This window comes from Pelmatolapia mariae, linkage group LG10_11 (assembly GCF_036321145.2).
Source record: "Pelmatolapia mariae isolate MD_Pm_ZW linkage group LG10_11, Pm_UMD_F_2, whole genome shotgun sequence".
In the NCBI taxonomy this organism is placed as follows: Eukaryota; Metazoa; Chordata; class Actinopteri; order Cichliformes; family Cichlidae; genus Pelmatolapia; species Pelmatolapia mariae.
In genome coordinates, this window is record NC_086236.1 from 20,599,287 (window position 1) to 20,618,330 (window position 19,044).

Genomic DNA, 19,044 nt, shown 5'->3' on the forward strand with positions numbered 1-19,044 from the left:
GCATCATGACAGGTAGAGACACATCTAACATTAGATGCCTGAGGCTCAGACCTGCATGCACACATACAAATATTGTGTATGAACTTGCTGAACATCCTGGTGTTGCTGCATGCAAAGCAATATTCAGTGCACATGTTCATTCACACATATGCATTTATTCATATGCAACAGGTGAACTTTGTTATTCGCCTGTTATGTTATCATTTGGTTAATGGCATTATTCTCTGCATAGGTTTAAGGTCTTTGCTGACTATGAAGACTACATTAAATGCCAGGAGAAAGTCAATGCTCTTTATAAGGTAGGAATTAAATGCAAAAGCTGGGGGAAAAAAAATGCTTCTTATGTATTCATAGTATGTTATAGATAGTTGTCTCATTCATAGTGTAACAGTCTAGTTATTGTTGGCTTATCAAAATATTTTATTCTCCCCTAGAATCCCAAGGAATGGACCAAGAAGGTGATCTACAACATTGCTGGGTGTGGCAAGTTCTCCAGTGACCGCACCATTGCCCAGTATGCTCGTGAGATCTGGGGCGTGGAGCCCACACTTGAGAAAATTCCCGCCCCGGATGACAAACACTAAAATGTCTACATGACAGCCAACACCGCAGTTTCCCTCGTTGGTTCAACTGTCTTCAGAACTCACATGGAAGATACTGTATGTCTTGCAAAAGTCCCCCACAAACCTTTGTCCACAGCCATTAATCAGTGTCACATATAAGCTCAAGTTTACATTTTTCATACCTGCATATTCGCAGCATCCAGGTTACAGGCTAGTGAAGTAAATCCATCGCAGCTGTCATCAGTGAAGCAGAAACTGCTGTTTAGCTGCTGGAAAAAGGACAAAAGAGATTTTTGTTGGGGCTTGTAGATTTAAAAGTGGTATCTTTGTATTCCGAAATATAAAGTCTTGTATTTCCATTTCAGACCCATTCTGAATAAAAAAAAAAAACTGTCTTAAAAGCCATAAATAAAATCTGACTTATTTATTTTTTTAGCTGTTTCAGGCATGATTCATAATTGTAAAATATAGAATAAACATGCACGTACATTTAGCTGCAAAGATAATTATTACTGTGTGGCACTTCCTATTCATGCAGTGTTTGTTTCATTTGTAGATTAAATGTACCACAATAAATATCAAACAACACTTTCTTTTTTGGACGGGGTGGGGGTGAGGTGAAGGGGTTGGGTTTGTTTTTTGTTTTTTTTAGGCAATTCAACTTACAGTGAGTTGGTGAAAAAAGGCAGACTATGGACTTTACCTTGACCTGCAGAAACAGTTATCGTCAGAATTGCGACTCGACAAAAATCCCAGAATCGGTGTTGATGGACACTGACTGCACCAGCTGTACGCCGGAAAATAAAAACTTCAGCTCATCCAATCATAACAACAACATAAACAACAAAAAGGAAATGATGATATGCCTCCAGTCTATAGTCATGCCATCACCACAATTTTACAGCTTAAAGTGACAGCTGTGATTGTACACTTTGAGCTGCTAAAAGGAAAGGGAGTATAATTGTGTTTATGAGAGTGAATGGGGAGGATAAAGTCTGATTAATAACAACGGCATCCACTGAAAAACACAAGGGACAGAAGTGTAATTAGATACTTGTGAATAATAGTGCACGCTCAATCTTCCACAAGGCCTACATGTCTAATATGTAATTTGAACACTGACGTGAGCGCAGATAAGCACATCTATGTGTGTTGTTTGCTGTCTGGGTTTAGAGACTGCACAAATTCAAGCCTCAAACTCTTCTCAGCACCATTTTCCGATGTAAAAGTAACAGAAGTTTTACTACTCATGTAGGTGTTACACCAATTATTTGTAGTTTTTATTTAATGTTTGAACTACTCAAATTCATGATGGGAGCGTGTTTGCAATGGCACTGTTTACTGGATGGAGTCCAACAGGTTTCCTGTATGTAGGTTAAATCAACTAATGATAGCAATGTAGTACACAGATAAGTAGGGTAACGCAAATAGACAAAAAAAGAGCGGGATCAGAGTGCCTGATAAGCCCAAGGTCCCGAGCCCCAGGCTAGACAATACCAGCACGAGACCCACAGGCACTATATCAGTGAGGACAGCTCTCTGGTGATAGGATGCATTTAGAGGCTGTAAATTATCAGCACAAGCTGTTATCATGCGCTTTTACTGACGACACTTGTTGTAGTGAATAAATCCATTCACAGCCTTTATTCCAAAACAATAAATCAAAGCATCATCATTAAAAACAGCAGCTCTTCAGCTACTGTTTCTGAGAAACCTTTTGCTGCTTTTTTAGATTATGTTAACAATTTCTCTGCACATAAACGCAGAGACTGTGTTAAAGTGTGAATGTCAGCTTGACATCCTGGCTGACAAACCTATATCTATCAGCCAAGTGCATAAAAAAAAGGGTAATACAGTATCTACCAAATGGCACAGGTGTTTAGGCACAGGTGTCTCTCCAGGTGTGATGTTTAGGAATGAATTTTCCAAACCTAACAAGAATAAAAGAAATTTGACCTTGAAAAACCCAAATCCTGCCTTCCTCAAACATGTCCAGTAAAACTGAGTGACTTCATATTGTTGTAGCACAAAGATACATGGACACGAGAGAATGGAGAGATTCTGCAGCTGTGCAGCATGTGTTTCTAATGAACTGACGCTGCTTTAAAATGATAGCTCTGACGCAAAGACACCTCATTTTGTTAAATGCCGGTTGCCTCTCTTCTCAGGTCTCCTTACCTCTACTGCTTGCAGCTCAGGTGCCAGGAAGCAAGATGTGAGTGGAGCATTCTGTTTGTGTGTGTGTGTGTGTGTTTTCTGGATGTGGCGTACACCTGCTGCCAATTCACTTGATTACATGAGACTAATCCACCAATCAAGCTCCTGCTCTTGACTCCGTTGTTCAGTTTGTCAATATGGTACCAACACAGCGGCCAAGTTGTAGTTCTATAATGTTGTCCCTTTGTTGTCTGACCTCCTAAGAGTCTTTGTTAGTTCCTGTGCATCAAATCCTTTGTCTGGTACCAGAGCTTCACATCATCAGCTACCACGCCTGCCTGTCCATCTCTCTTTTTCACATCCACCAGCTGAATCCAAACACTGCCAGCTGCATCTCTGAGCAGTTAACTCCTACCCTTGTTATCACTGGAGTTCTACAATAAATCTGCTGTGACTGTTCATTCTGCCTGTTTCTGGGTTTGTTACATTCAGTCCTTCAGTTCTTAATAATTTTACAGATAAATCTCCAAATCTAATTTGGCTCAGTACATACGTACATGCTACAGGGGTAGGCGTATCTTTCACTCAGCGATCAAGGTTATAAAAAGCAGAAATTAACATAAGACATTGTTATTGCACCAAGTGATATATAATACTCAAAGAATTTAAAGGAAAACGTTTTAATCAGGGTATAGCATCAGTCATTAAACTTCTAGGATATTGGTCTGATCAGGAAACCAGCAGAGGGAGTTGTTAATCAGTTTCAGCTGCTTTGTTATTATTTTTTTCAGTAGTTTTGCATTTGGCTAGGGTCAGTGTAACTGCTTGTAGCATGCGATGACACCTGGACCAGAGCATCAATATGTGCCATTGTCAGAAGGTTTACTGTATCTACCAGTACAAAATTAGGAGCATGGAGGAGATTCCAGGAAACAGGCAGTTACTCTAGGAGAGCTGGGCAGGGCCATAGAAGATCCTTAACCTATCAGCAGGACCGTATCTGATTGTTCGTGCAAGGAAGAACAGGATGAGCCAGAGCTGCGAAAGGACCTCCAGCAGGCCACTGGTGTGAATGTCTCAGACCAAACAATCAGAAACAGACTTTGTGACGGTCGCCTGAGGGCCCGAAATCCTCTATTGTGCCCTGTGCTCACTGCCCAACACCATGGAGCCCAACTGGCATTTGCCTTAGTATACCACAATTGGCAGGTCCACCAATGACGACCTGTGCTTTTCACAGATGAGAGCAGGTTCATGTGGCGAGAATATGCACACATTGCCTGGGCAGCTGCATAGGCATGTTTTTCACTGGGTGAAATGCATTTACCCCATAAAATTCAATCTGTTACAGTGAAGAATACAAACATAAATGGGCCTTGTGAACTCATTATAGTATTTATAAATGAAAAGAAAGAACAGCGCCCCCCACCCCCCACCCCCAGTACTATCAGGGTTACTGTAGGTTGAGTTTTACTGTAACATGGTTTTATGGTGAGTATGGATGCTCTTTTCTTGGCATACCTTGTAAAACTGATCTTATATGACATATACGTCAGCAGAACTATATCTACACTGATCAGCATGAAAAGAAATCTCTCTGTATTAAACAGCAAACATTGAATATTACCTCAACCAATCACTGGGTGGCCAGGAATGAAAATGAATAACTACAGCATAGGAGGCTAAAGCAACAAGGAGCTGGGTAAAAAAATTGTTGCAGAAAAAGTGTAGGAACCAGGCAATAACAGCTTCTGATAATAAAACTAAAATTCAGAAGAAGTGCTCAGTGATGACTGCAGTTCATTAAAGATACACAGATTGTCAGTGGGAAAAGACAAAGACAGTTTGTGTAACTTTTGTTCTATTTAATGTTGAAACGGTTCGTGGGGTCAGACTTCTGTTAAACTGTTTTTATATTCTTTGTGCTGTAACTTAACTGAAAGTTAAAGTGTTACATATCCACTTATGTTTAACAGGTTTTAACTGAGGAAGAGGTAAACAGTGAGAAGATGCACATGTTTTGTCACATTTTACTGATGTAATAAATTTGATAAATCCCTAACCTTTAGAGCTTGTCTATCTTTTTAGCAAGTGCATATCATAAAATGCACCATCTTCAGAAAACCACAAAAGAAACTTTTTCTTCACTGTTCAAATGGCAATTTCCTGTTCTTTCAGACTTTGTGGATTTAGTCCCCTGTGATCTGTAATTTGATGACACATCTGCAATTTTTTTGCACGTTGTTAGCTTTCTACCTCTGATTACTTTTTGATTACTTTTACTACTTTATTTGATTGCATTTTTTAATCTGGCAATTAAAGAATAAAACCTGCGATAGATGTTTCCTTCAGGCTGTATCTGTCTCTCCAGGTGTGAGGTTTGAGCATTTCAATATTGAAAGTTTTTTCATTGCTTGTAAGTAAACCCTACAACTCGATTTTATCAGGATAAACTGAAATAAAGATGGTGTTGCTGTTTTATTTTTCTTTCTCTTGATTGCTGTATCTGTTGATGATGACTCCTTACTTTGTTTCTCCTCTGAACTGTCATGAAAATGTATGCGTAGGTCTGTGTGCCACTTTAATTGCAATCATCAGGTTATCCCCTCATCTTCCATGAAGTGACCAGAGCAAATTTTTCATTTGTTCTCCGCTGCTGCAAATCGGGGTGTCATTTCTATTGGTCTGAAATTAGTTACTACAGCTGTTATTTTTACAATTTTTTTCTTCTTATTAAAAAGCTAAATAGTATTACCTAAATGCACTTTGCCTATTTTCTGTCATAAATCCAGTGGATGAACTAAATGACTGCACCAAAACCCAGTGAAGGATAAATGGATCATTTATAAAGGATTATTTGGAGCTGTGAATCACGCAACGCTACTGTAGTAGAGTCCAAGAATAAAAATGCGGAGCTGGAAATGAGCATAATAGGTCCTCTTTAAGCTGGAATCCAGCTGCATTTGAAATTCCTAATGTCTTTGTGAACCTCAGCAGAGAAAGGTAAATATGGGTGACTGTATGCTGCAGAGGCTCTGAGGCTGACACTCACACCTCTCGAGTCTCAACATGTTATTGCACTGACCTCTGTTTCAAAGTGTCCTTCCAGTTGGCAGGTCTGAAACCAAGATGAAAGTGAATTAATTAAACTGAGCCCTGCATTAAAGAACCAACTCAGCAAGTGACACTGATGTCACAGTGATCTCCAGGTCAGAGCCATAGTTGACAGTTTGGCATTCAGTGTGATATTTAGTTCATTTCCCCATGAATGCATATTAATATTGTTATCCATATTCATTTTTTAAATTTGTTTTTCTAGGGTCGCATCTAGCTGACATTTGGCACACATGCATCCATGCTGCTTTTATGGATTTCAAACAAAAAAGAAGCCATATGTGAACATGAGCCAGAAACACTACCTTCCTTTCTGCACTAAAGCTCAATTAAAATGAACTAAGGAAAACTGAAAACCTCTTTGGAGGTCAAATTAATACAGGTTTGAAACAGATAGGCAGCATCTGGTTTGTTATCAGTGCTCGGTTCAAAAGCCTGTATCTTGGTGTAGGGGTGTATTGGTCTCTGTTGGAATTGGGATCATGCACATTAATGGTGAAAGGTATGTAAAGGATTTAGTGGATGATATGCTTCCATCCTTTTCAGGGAGGCCCTTTCAAAATCAGCACTACATGCTATTATAACAGCATGGCTTCATAGCAGAAGTGTCCTGGTACGAATTGGCCTGCCTGGAGTCCAGACATTTCACCCAGGACTGTTCAGCAGCTGTATCTCTTCTTTTTAACTATTTGATGTTTTTTTTTCTGTTTTATTGTACATAAAATAGGAGCTTTTGAGATTTGCACATCACTATGTTTCATTTTTATTTTTATTTTATATAGTGTCTCAGCTTTTTTGGAACTTGGAACAAATTAATAAAATCTAAGCATATGATAGGAATTCTTCTTCTTCTTCTTCTGAAATGTTCCTCCTGCCTTTGTTTTGTCCATGACTGGCTGTTTATTGAGCCATAAACTTAAGTAAAAGCACACGCCGTCTCCCTAGAGCTTCTTCATTGATATTCTGAGTGGTGCATGTCCGTAGTGCTCAAACCAAATTTACATAACGCTTAATAAATGACAGTGTTTCCCTCAGTTTGGTTCCTTTCTGGTTACTCTGTTGTCCGTCCACATGTCCCGAGCAGCTTTCTGTCTGTGTTATTGTTGATTGTTAATTTAAACCCAGACTGACAGAACAGCCCGTCTCTGTAAAACATTAAGACAGGATGTAAAACAGCACTTCACATTCTTGAAATTTCACAGGTCATGCAGAGAGTGTTCAAGACGTAATTTGAATCTTTTTCTCATTTTTATTTTCAGCTGCTGTGAAAAAACAAGACTCTTAAGGCTCAAACAGCAGATACATCAAATAAAACGGAATCTAAGGACAAATCTTTTCCTGAACACACTCACAGCTGAAAAAATGCAAAGTTTATTGTTTTGCTTTGGTGCACCTGCAGCTTCATTCGTCTTGACATCTCATGCTGATCCTTACACAAGAGCACACATTCCTCATAACTAATCACCAAGACACACACCAGGCAGTCTCAGATAGCAACATCTACTCCATAAGTGCAATACAAATATGAAAAACAAATAACTGGAAAAAGATTATTTTTTTTCTTTTGCCCTTTATAAATGTCTGTCTTACAGCCTTTCGTCTGCATTGCATAAGTGGAAGGACACCTGCAACTGCTGCTGATTTCATAGCCATACGCGGTCACTGATTGACTGCTAATTCTGTTGTGTAACAACAGGTTGTTACAGATTTTTCTTATAGTTGAATATTTATCAGCATGATGCAACAAGTCAAACACTTACTAGCTGTTTTTCAGTTTTGTTGTTTGAAGGTGTTGTATACCTGTTTTGTACATATATTAAATCCAGCAAACCGGCTCTGGCTTCATTTACGAATTCAAGAAGAAAGAAAAAAATATTTCAAAGAACACGAACGAAAATGACAAAGAGAATCTAATTCAGCCGGCCTGACATGTATGAACACACACACACACACGCACACACACACACACACACACACACACACACACACACACACACACACACACACACACACACACACACACACACACACACTTGTGCTCACACACTGCCCTTCGCGTTATGTAGTCACTAAAGGGCAGGGAGTGCACCTCAGAGCAGCGAGCTGAGCATAGTTATGTGCTCACTCTTGATGCTGAAGCTTACTTGCAGTGAAGGACTTGACGCTGCCACTATACAACAAAGGGTACTCTACCTCAGCTTTCGCAGAACAAGCTGATAATACCTCAAGAATTCACAGTGTACTTCGAGTAATCCAAACTTCAGGAAAGCTTTTGGAATTTGTGAGCCGATTGCTCACTTTTCCATGGTGCAGCAACAAGACGACTTTAACTTTATTTAGCTTTATATAGCTTTGTTTTTTTAAGGACTCTCTGTGGACCACTTTGCCAGCATTCATTTGAGCTGCATTAATTGTTTTAATGGCGATGCTACAGTAACCAACATAGTCACTGTGCATTCTTTTTCAAGTTTATCTAATTAGAGAAGACTAACTCGGCAGGTAAGTCTGTTAAACTCTCTAATATTTAACAGTTTCACAACATTCAGTGGTTGTTTTTCACAACTAGTGTTTTTTTTTTAATGTTGTCACAGGTGCCGGAACCAAGTTCTTTGGGAAACAACAGCATAATTTAGTGCCATTAACATTAAAGTCACATTGTAGTGTTCTAGTTGTACAAAAGCATGGGGTTCAGTGACCTCCTTGAGCAGGTGGGCAGCACAGGCCGCTTCCAAATCCTGCATGTAACCCTCCTCTGCACACCCGTCCTGATGATGGCCAGCCACAACCTGCTGCAAAACTTTGTGGCTGTGGTGCCTTCTCACTACTGTAGCGCTCACTCAAATCTCTCACAGTCCCAGCTGAGCCCAGAGGAAGCTTTGCGGATCACAGTACCACAAGACCACAGAGGGAAACCGCACAGGTGCCAGCGTTACGTTGTTCCACAGTGGCACCTCCTGGATAAAAATGGGACCTCCAATCTAAGGAAGAAGGGAAACAGTGTGGATGATCTGGATGCTGACCTGCAAGGATGCATAGATGGCTGGACGTACAACATGACTGACAGGAGCTCCACAATCATATCTGATGTAAAACTGCATTTTTATGACACTGTTTCAGTCATCTTATCATCACAGTGCAGATGTTCATATGTTGTAATGTGCATTTTTTGCTAGTGGCATTTAGTGTGTGACCTGCACTCTTTGAAGCAAATGGGACAAACCATCTACATGGGAGGCGTGCTTGTGGGAGCGGTTCTCTTTGGAACCCTTGCAGACAAGTAACACCAATAACATACAATAAGTTGAATGTATACTATTTTGACTCGTCTTTGAAAAGAAAAGAAAAATCTTCCTTGACCAGTGGCATGAGTAACAAACAGTTTGGCAAGTCAAATAATGTTTCACCAATGGCCCTCTTGTCTTCTAGATATGGTCGACGTATCCTCCTGCTTATGTCTTACCTTCTGATGGCGGTCTTTGGAACATGTGCTGCATTTTCTCCTTCCTTCCCTCTGTTCTCCTTTTTCCGGTTTGGTTGTGGCATGGCTCTATCTGGCATAGCACTCAACAGCTTGTCCCTCAGTATGATCTTTAGTTCCTTTATTTTGCTTAACTAAAGGGATGTTGATGACACGAGCTCCCAATCTTATGAAAATGTCTTTCATCTGTTTCAAGTTGTTGAGTGGATCCCCACTCGTGTGAGAACTGTGGTGGGCACGATAACTGGCTACTGTTACACACTGGGCCAGCTGATCCTGGCATTGATGGCCTACTATATCCGGGACTGGAGGTGGTTAACCCTGGCTGTGTCTTTGCCTTTCTATGTGTTCTTCCTCTACGCATGGTGAGATGGCAATCATTGAACTGAAGAGTTCAACTATAGTCACCAATGTTAAAGCTAAAACATTTTTAAAAAATGTAGCAAACCTAACCAATATTCCTTATAGGTGGTTTCATGAATCCGCAAGATGGCTGGCCTTAAAGAATAAGCCTGATCAGGCGATCAAGGGACTTAAAAGTGTGGCTAAGTTTAACGGACGGTGTGATGAGGGAGACAAAATTGACATTAAGGTAAGGGAATATTTATGCTTTGGCACGCAAATCTGTGTTACACATAAACAGACTGTATATTAACAATGTTTTCTCTTTGTGCACAGATGCTCCAGGAGTCCATGAAGAATGAGCTGTCCATGTCAAAGGGCTCCTACACTGCCTTGGATCTGCTCCGCACACCCTACATGAGGATTAGCACAGTCTGTCTGGCAGCTGTCTGGTGTGTGTGTGCTGCTCTTGTAGAAACACTCAGTGACAGATTTACAGCACCTTCTGTGAAACTGCAATGACACCCAGTGTATTTTTATATTTAGGTTATCCACCAGCCTTGCCTACTACGCCCTTTCCATGGATCTGCAAAAGTTTGGAGTGGATATTTACCTGATACAAGTGATCTTTGGAGCTGTTGACATACCAGCTAAAATCATCATCACTGTGACTATGAGTTATATAGGGCGCCGGCCGTCGCAGTGTGGTGCTCTCATCATCGCTGGGGTCACTATCTTGATCAACCTGCTGGTACCTTATGGTATGTCAGAACACAGACATGTGCACAAGATAAGGCTGAGGAGAAACAAGTGAGTGACCTGATGGATGTTCCACTTTTTTGCAGATCAACAAACTCTGCGGACCTCTCTGGCTGTTGTGGGTAAAGGTTGTCTTGCTGCATCTTTCATCTGCTGTTACCTTTACACTGGAGAACTGTACCCAACCATTATTCGGTAAGTCTCATCTGGCAAAACCATAAAACTATCAGTAAGGAATCTAGATGACTTTGGTTTAACAATGAAATCTAGGTTTCGCTGAAGAGCAACAACTAAGGATAATCGCTAATCCAGGGGTGGCAAACCCCTGCTGCTTTTTCGTTTTTTATACAGTAGTAGATTTAAAAATTCTGTGAACTGGAAAATCTATTGGTAACACTTTATAACATGAACTGCAAATTGCAGGCAAGTACCCTGCACTTGCCTGCAATTTGTGGGCAACAAGGCGCAAGTACCCTGTACTTACATGCATTTTGTGGACCACAAGTGAAACAAGTACAGGGTACATACAGTGTACTTGTTTGAATGTTTTTGCAAAAATCTAACTTGTTGCCTGCAAATTGCACGTAAGTACAGGGTACTTCCGCCTTATTCGCAGGTTGTGTTATAAAGTGTTACCAAACTTTTTATGTTTTATAACTGAAGGACAGTCTAAGCAATGAGTTCCAAATGTCTTTGTCACGTAGAAAACCTGAACTGTACCGTTGAAATTGTGCTGATTTTTCTTATATTAAGAAATCTAAGGTATTAAATGTGTAGACAAACTTCTTTACACTGATATAAAGAGGAGTTTCACTGGTCTGGCCCACTTTAGTTGAAAGTGTGCTGGATGTGGCCCATAATGACGTCTCTGCTCTAATATATGGTTTCATGACATTTTAATAGTCCAAGACTGCACATGCACTTCTTTACTATCACTAAAATAATTTACATATTTACTGACCCTCTGTTGACACAATCTCTGACTTTATTGGTGTGTAGTTATGACTGTTTGCAGCTGTTTTATGGCTTTACGTCTTCTCTCTTAGTCAGAATGGCATGGGATTGGTGTCCAGTATGGCACGTGTAGGAGCTATGGTGGCCCCCTTGGTGCGCCTCATGGGAGACTACATACCTTGGCTACCAGGTTTAATCTATGGAGGGGCGCCAATCCTCAGTGGGGTTGCTGCTATCTTTCTTCCAGAAACGCTTGGCACACCCCTTCCCGACACAATACAAGATGTGGAGGAGAGGTAAGATTGAGTTCCAGGACGCAGCATGTGTTCCTTTTATTTTATCTCTGCATGTCCCAGAATCAAAACATTAATTTTAGAAACAGAACTCAGGAGGACTCGAGGGAAACGTATACAGCAAATAGCAAATCATCATGGTTTACTCAAGGCCAAAAAAAGCACATAAAGCTAGAAGAGAGAAAGAGAGAGAGAGAGAAGGGAGGAAAAAAAAGATATATCCACATTTGCATTTTCTATTTTGCACACAGGGGATCTGGGAAACGCTCCAAAATGTCACCAAAGGAAACAATAATCTTGGAAGACACCGGGGCAAACCTCCTAAAGCCTGTTGCCTGAGGGCATTTGTGTTGTATTTCTGATGTTTTTGTACTCCACATGTTAATGAAAGTAGAGTGAGTGCTACTTTTATCTCTTCTCTGTTCATTTGATTTCCACAAAGTAGTTGGTTCACCTTATGATTGCTGGATGAATGTTTTTTCTTTCTTTTTGTGAACAAATGTGTTAAATCCGAAGAGAACACCACCATGAAAAGAACACTGTGGACAATCAGACCTGTTTATCTGACAATCAGTAGATTTCAGGATCTTAATCTTACTTTGTACATGTCATTATTATTATTTTTATTTGTATTTTGAATGTGTAGAGCGATTTCTTTATTTGAGCCTTTCACAGGTTAAAGACGGCTTCCACTGGTATCTTTATTGTTCTATACACATTGGCAAATGTGTATAGAACATTTGCCCGTATTGGCAAACAATTGTCATATTTTCTTTTAAATCAAGACTTCTCATAATCCTTTTTAAATCTTCAAAGTCTGTCTTTTTTTATGAACACAAATACTAGTAAAACCCTTTTCAGTCTACTTCATCTGGCATGAGTCATTTTGAGCTGAATTAACTAAAACAAGACAGAACAAGAAATCAAGGATTTAGATTTAAATAAAAGCAGCAGATGAGCCACACAACAGAAGGCACAAAGTATAAAAACTAAATAAATAGATGCATAAATAAATAGAAAGTGCTTCACAGCAGGAATCTGACAGATCAGTGTTTTGCGGCTGAAGCAGGTAGCTTGGATGGGTCAGAGGATTTTGTTTGTGTTTTTCATAAGAAATGTTGTAGTTTGTCAAATTTTGAAAAATGATTTCAGAGTCCATTTAATTTATCCAACCACTTTTGTTCTCAGCATGCTGCACGCTCTGGATTTAACACCGCTCTCTAGAGTTCTCACAGTTACCACCCGGAAAATGAGTCTTTTCCCATCAGTGTCATCACACAAGCAAAAATGTATTGCACAGTAGTTATTAAACGGATGGTGGTCAGTGGAAAGAATGATAAGAGTGAATATTATGAAAACATTACTTGGTCTTGTCCTTTTCCTTGAATCGGTTCAGCTGATTTGCCGCTTTTCTCTCAGTTACACGGATGTGAGGGGGGATGTTACTGGTAAAGGAGGAAACGGTGCTGATGCAGAGCACCACTCACCTCACACCTGCATAGTGTGAACTCTTGTGATTTGAAGACTTCCGCATCTTGCTGCTTGTGACACCATCTAGTGGTGCATATATGCCAATGCAGGAGCTGAACTTCCCATAACGGGACCATATCCATGTGAGGGAAAAAAACAAAAGGTGGAAAACTAAATCTAAAATGAAATCTTGACCATATTGAGGCTTTTGTCTCTCAAGGTTTAAAATTTCACATATTGTAGCTGCTCTCATTTATCAGAACAGTTAATATTTTGGCCATATTGTCATCTATGATTAACAAAACAGGCAGCCTCACAATGCTAGTATGCTTTGGTTCTTGTTCCTTAAAAGATCCGTCTGGAGAAAAAAACCCAAACAAACTAGGATTTACAATAAAGAGACTCATACTTATATCCTCATATCAACATGTATGTTTTCAATTTAAGAATCAGCTCGTACTTTCCTCTTTCAAATAGTTAAAGTTCGCCAATGCTCTAGCTCTCACGCAACAAATGCGTTTTTATGCATGTCTGGCACTAACTGTATGAGCCATCACTTTAGAGAGTGAAACTGCTATCTAAAACAGTTTGGTTACAACATATAAACCCTCGATCACCGTATTAAATAGATTTTATTTCACTGTCAGGTTTTATGCGTGTTCTCCTGAGACACAGTGTGTACCTTGCGCACGCCAGACGAGTCCAACCCCAAGCCAAGAAAAAAGAGAGAGAGAGAGAGAGAGAGAGAGAGAGAGAGAGAGAGAGAGAGAGAGAGAGATGAATCAAAATACAGAGCAAGGCGGTCTACAGAAATGACTACAACATAAAATGATATGAATAAAGATTTATTTTCTCATATGAACAGGTGGATTCATTTTTCATTGTATTTTACAATCTATGACAATCTCGCAAGTTTTTTCTTTTTTCTAGCATATTTCAGGAATGACATGGGGGAAAGGTTCTTTTTTATTGCTGAATGTTAAATGAAATACACTTTCACTGACTGGAAAAGAATTGTCTGCTGCTTTTTTTGTGTGATTTTTTTTTTAATCTCTTTTTTTTTAAACCATGCACCCATCTAACCTTGACCACAAGGACATGCAGAGGAGAGGTGTTCAAACATTTCAAGCGAGGGTGGGGTCGGGTGGGGGTGGGGGGTCATAAATTTCAACAGAAGAGGCTGATTGGACGTGCCCGGTAGTATCTCGAGTGGGTGAGAGGACTGGCAGGGTGAAGGGGCTGTCACATTTAAACTGGAGGTGAAGTCTTCTTTTGCACTTTTCTGACATACAAAATTAGACCCAGAGGTGAGAAACTCAATGAAAACATCTGCATGTTGTGACCGATGTGTGACCATCCTCTATTGCAGTGCCGCTGTGCATTTACCATATACCAGTCAGAATTGCAGATCAGTGTTTAAAAGGCATTTTTCCCCCCTAATTGCAGCATTCCATTATTTTTAATAAGGAGGAGCAGAAATGTACCGACAGAGATGAAACATCAGCTGTCCTTTCTCTGCCAGCCACACTGACGGCTGTGACTTTGAGGTATCTTTCAAATATTTACTTCTCCCTCAGTGGAGGACAAAGGGCTTAAAATGAATTTATTCACTTTCAAAATCATCATTTACAGGCTAAATTTTAAATGACTCCATCAGTAAACAAGACAAAGCAGTACACATTACTATCAGAGGAGGAACTATTTGGATTCTATCGGCTATTACTGGGAAGTATGCACGTAAGATGGAGGGATCTAAGCCGAGTGATAAAATAATTCACAGACACAGTCATTCAATGGACGTGACGTTAAGTGAACAAGAAAGGCTGAAAACATGATAGACGGCTGCATAATGGCTTTAAAAAAATAACTCAGGTAAATATGCATTTGTATCATGTTATTTCATTCTACACTATAGGCATCACATTTTTTTTTCCACACAACACACTACAGTCACCTCTTAGAAAATGATGTAATCAAACAGCAAAATAGAAAGTTTGCATATTTTTGCATCATATGATCCTCCAAAGTTTCACAGCTATTTCGTTAATATTGTCTAGTATGCTCTGTACTGTGATCCACTGAGCTGCTTCCACCTGACTCAACTTTTCTCTGCATGGGAATGATCGGGGAACTAGTAACTGCCTGTTAACATATAGGTCCTCAGCATCTGAGAACTTGAATCTTAGGTAGACCTAAACTTGAGGAAGAGGTTGAGCAGGGCTTGAGGTGAAGGGGAGGCGGATTCGTTTTGGAGGCCGGGGGGGTGGGGTGGGCAATGTGGAAATCCTGAGACGCTGGTGGCCTTAAACGTGAGCCACGAAAACAGAATGGACACAGAAGAATGATTAGGCGCGGGATTTAGGGGTTCGAGTGAAAACAGATGCAATCTTTTTGTTTTGCCACTGCCTCTGACAGCAGGGGTCACCCTGTGCCAAGCGGCTCAGTGTTTGTTGGCCACATACTAGGCTAAAGCAAGGAAAACCTGCTGGGAAATAATAATTTTCAAAAAAAATAATAAAATAAAAGGACGTAAATGGGGCGGGCTGGGGAAGGGCAGAATAGCTGTAAACACATCAAGCAATGACCTGCATAACATACAACCCTACAGCAGCCTTGTCTGCTCACCTACACTGGGGTCACTGTTCTGATTAACCACTTTTCTGTGAACCTCCGAGACTCTTTACTCTCACTCTCCTGAGACACCAGTAGACCCACACATTTGATGTTACCACAACAAACAGTGAAGTTCATCTAACAGTCACAAACGCATGCAAGCAACACACACACACACACACACACACAGGTGCGCACGAGCACGCGCGCACACACACTCGCAGACATTTATGCACACGCAACACAATTTCTCACTCTCTGTGACTCTCTTTCTCTTGGTAGACATTAGTTAGCGGGCAAAAAAAAAAAGAAAAAAGAAAAGAATCTACATCGCATTTATGAGGCGTTCTAATAAATCCCAAATCATAAAAGAAAACCCTACAGGCGAATCATATTATCATATGTAAACATACACTTTATGTTGAAGTGGTTTATATCGTGTGATATGGAAGGGGTTAGACTTCTCGAAGAATGCAATTTGGAAAGAAAGTAAACAGGAAACCAGAGAGGAAAAACAACAAAATAAATGTGTATAAAAAAATGAGGCGTCCATATAAGAAAGGCTACAAAAACCTCCACTGGCCCTCTGGCATCGGCATACAGCAAAAGGCACCACAATATTACTCTATTTTTTAACATTGTGAAAAAACTGGCACATCTTTTTATGCTGTAAATCAAAATGTACATATAAATAGAGTTTTCCCTATAAAAAAGTCTTTGCTGTTAACTAGTAGACAACTTTTGCTAAAATGAAAATAAATATTTCATTTGTTTAGAATATCTGTCAGTTATATAAAATAAAAATATTTCTTATAGATGCAGGTCTATACTATATTGATTTTTGTCGGTTCATTATCACTCTTTAATGCGGTGTATTGTCCGGTTTGGAGCGTGACTGTGTGAGTCTCGTATGCGTGTTCCCGTGCCCACTGTGTCGCCCTGACGAGTTAGAAGTCCGACTGTCCGCCGGCCTGTAGATGGTGGAAGGCTCGGCGTTCATGTTCTGCATACTGAGGAAGGGCGTGCTCTCGCCGTCCTCCTCGGACTCACTATCTGTTAGACAGCTTCGAGACCCATAGTCCCGAGATGCCTCGTATCCTCGTGGGGCCACGTGGCCATTCAGTCTGGATCTCCGCCAGCGCCGGCTTCCAGTTCCACTGGACCCACTTCTCTTTGGTTGCTCCCGAGAGGACAGATACTCCTGGGTGGTCTCATAGTCTTCATCCTCAGCCAGCCGGTAGGGGCTGGAGGGAAGGCTTCCCCTGCTGTCATTTAGATAGGTTCGACGCTGCTGCCGGTAAGGCTCCTGGCAATGAGCATCGTGTAGGGGCACCTGGTAGCGGCGCAGCAGAGGCTGGTCATCCTCCAGGGGGTACGGATTGTGAACAGCAGGAGGGAGCGACATGGCGTGGCTGGCATTGGGGGATGTGATCTGGAAGGTAGGCACCTGCGGGGGCAATGAGTAATGGAAATCCACTGGGGATAGGCGGGCTGGTGTTGTCAGGGCTGATACGTATCTGTGGTAAATACAGAGAGGAGGAGGTCATAGTTAATTGGAGAAGAACAAAGAATAGTGCTGACAAAGACAGCTGCACATACAGTAACCAAGTGTGAATGTTTCAAAGGTATTCTCTAAACTAATGAACATTACACCCTGAAGCTGCACGTACACTTAAATATTCAGTCAAAGTGATTACTTTTCGATAGAGACGTTTAGCTTAGAGTTTCACCTGAGCAGCACCGCTCCCTGCTGTAGGTGGAGCACTGGGCGTTGGCTACAGGTTGCCCCAAAGTGTAGTTTACTTCCAGCAATCCTCTGCAGTCTGGATAACTATATTACTGTTATATTTGCTACTCGATTACTGCTCAGACTGCTTTTGCTTTTGTGTGCAGAACTTCAACATCTCTAATGAGAAATATAATATATAATAATATCTCCACTTGTAAAAGCACCGTGGAGTCTCCTCTGTGATCTGCTCTGTATTGCATAACCCAACACAGGCACAATACTGCTTAATGTTCAAGACTGACAAAAGTAAAATCATCATTACTATGTCTATTAATGTTGGTACAGAAATCTTTCATAACAACATGGCTCAGGATTTAGTACACAGACATTCAATGTTTTTCCCCAGCAGAGCTTGAATAGCTAACATTTACATCAGTTCTTTGATGATCTACTATGAGCAGCCAGGTTGCAGTCCTGGCGAGGAAGAAGGACGAGGACTTAACTCTCTTCTTTAATAACCGTAGGCTCTGGATCAACCTGCCCAACAAGATCAACGAGTCAAGTCTGTAGCTATACTTTACAAAACTCTTCAAAACAAACCCACGTTTAGCCATTCAATGAGCATACTAACATCGTGCCTGATTGCTGAAGTTCATGTTGAGAATCTATATTTAGACATCAGAAGCGCATACGCTACAGATGCAGAGTTTTCCCATCATTTGTAATATTACAATTAAAAAAAAGCAACAACAATTCAAAACATTCCTGAAAGACAGGTTAGAATTTATGGATGGCTGACGGTGACTCACTTTGGACCTGTGTGTACAGAGTGTTTTATTTATTTACTTTTATTTCCTTTAGGAAACTAGGAAACCTGCTATATGGGACACAAGCCTCAGATATCCCCAGAACACCACTCATTCAGCTGAGGCAGAAACTGCCACCATGATCAAAGACGTACGTGCAACCTGGAATGACTCTGAGGACATGTAATCTGTCGCTGCATCACTTCCTAGCGGTCATGCACAGATGCTGCATGCGGGTATTGTCAGTTAAGTTAAGAACTCAAGCAGATAAAAGGCAGCACATGTCTTGTTCGGTTAGGTTTTCTTAGGTACTGATAGTTGACTTGGATTCTGTATAGGAGCTCCAGCCTCCTTGATACATCCATTTCATACTTCCATTTTGGCTCAGTACTAAAGCCAAAGGTACAGCACAGAATGTTAGTACTGGTTAATATATTAATGAATTAAAATGTGATTATAATTTGGTCTGACTGTTATGCATTTTAAGTTTGGAAAGGTAAGAAAACCATGCTAAAGTAAATCCAATTGTACCTTTCAATATAATGAATCCCACCGAGCAGACAGTTCTGCTGGATGCTTCTAGACTGTGCCATTTCGTATGAAGCATTTCACTTAGGGGTTAAGTGCATATATTGGACAAAGTAACTTTTGAGAAGTAGTCTTAAAAAAATAACACTTAAACATAGTTAAACAGCTGCGTTTCCATTGGAATCTTATGTTTCCTTTAGGATCAGCTTGTCAGTTTGAGCTATCACTACACAGTACT

The 19,044-nt window shown here is 40.5% G+C and overlaps 2 protein-coding genes across 5 annotated transcripts in view; one reads left to right on the forward strand and one right to left on the reverse strand.

Annotated features, from left to right (window-relative positions):
* Positions 1-7,952: 7,952 nt before the first annotated feature.
* Positions 7,953-12,496, forward strand: slc22a6l (solute carrier family 22 member 6, like). Its single transcript, XM_063485212.1, has 11 exons — positions 7,953-8,333; positions 8,426-8,920; positions 9,008-9,111; positions 9,261-9,415; positions 9,509-9,677; positions 9,781-9,904; positions 9,991-10,106; positions 10,201-10,415; positions 10,500-10,608; positions 11,460-11,663; positions 11,912-12,496. Exons 2-11 carry the CDS (start codon positions 8,516-8,518, stop codon positions 11,997-11,999), a joined length of 1,689 nt encoding a protein of 562 aa, XP_063341282.1. The 5' UTR covers positions 7,953-8,333; positions 8,426-8,515; the 3' UTR covers positions 12,000-12,496.
* A 1,429-nt stretch (positions 12,497-13,925) lies between these two features.
* The window catches only part of nrg2a (neuregulin 2a), a 77,027-nt gene continuing 71,908 nt past the window's right edge, over positions 13,926-19,044 (reverse strand). For all 4 annotated transcript variants that reach the window (XM_063485207.2, XM_063485208.2, XM_063485211.2 and 1 more), the window contains one exon: positions 13,926-17,260. In XM_063485207.2, coding sequence (XP_063341277.1) covers positions 16,606-17,260 — 655 coding nt within the window. In that variant the 3' untranslated portion in view covers positions 13,926-16,605. The remainder of the gene's footprint in view (positions 17,261-19,044) is intronic.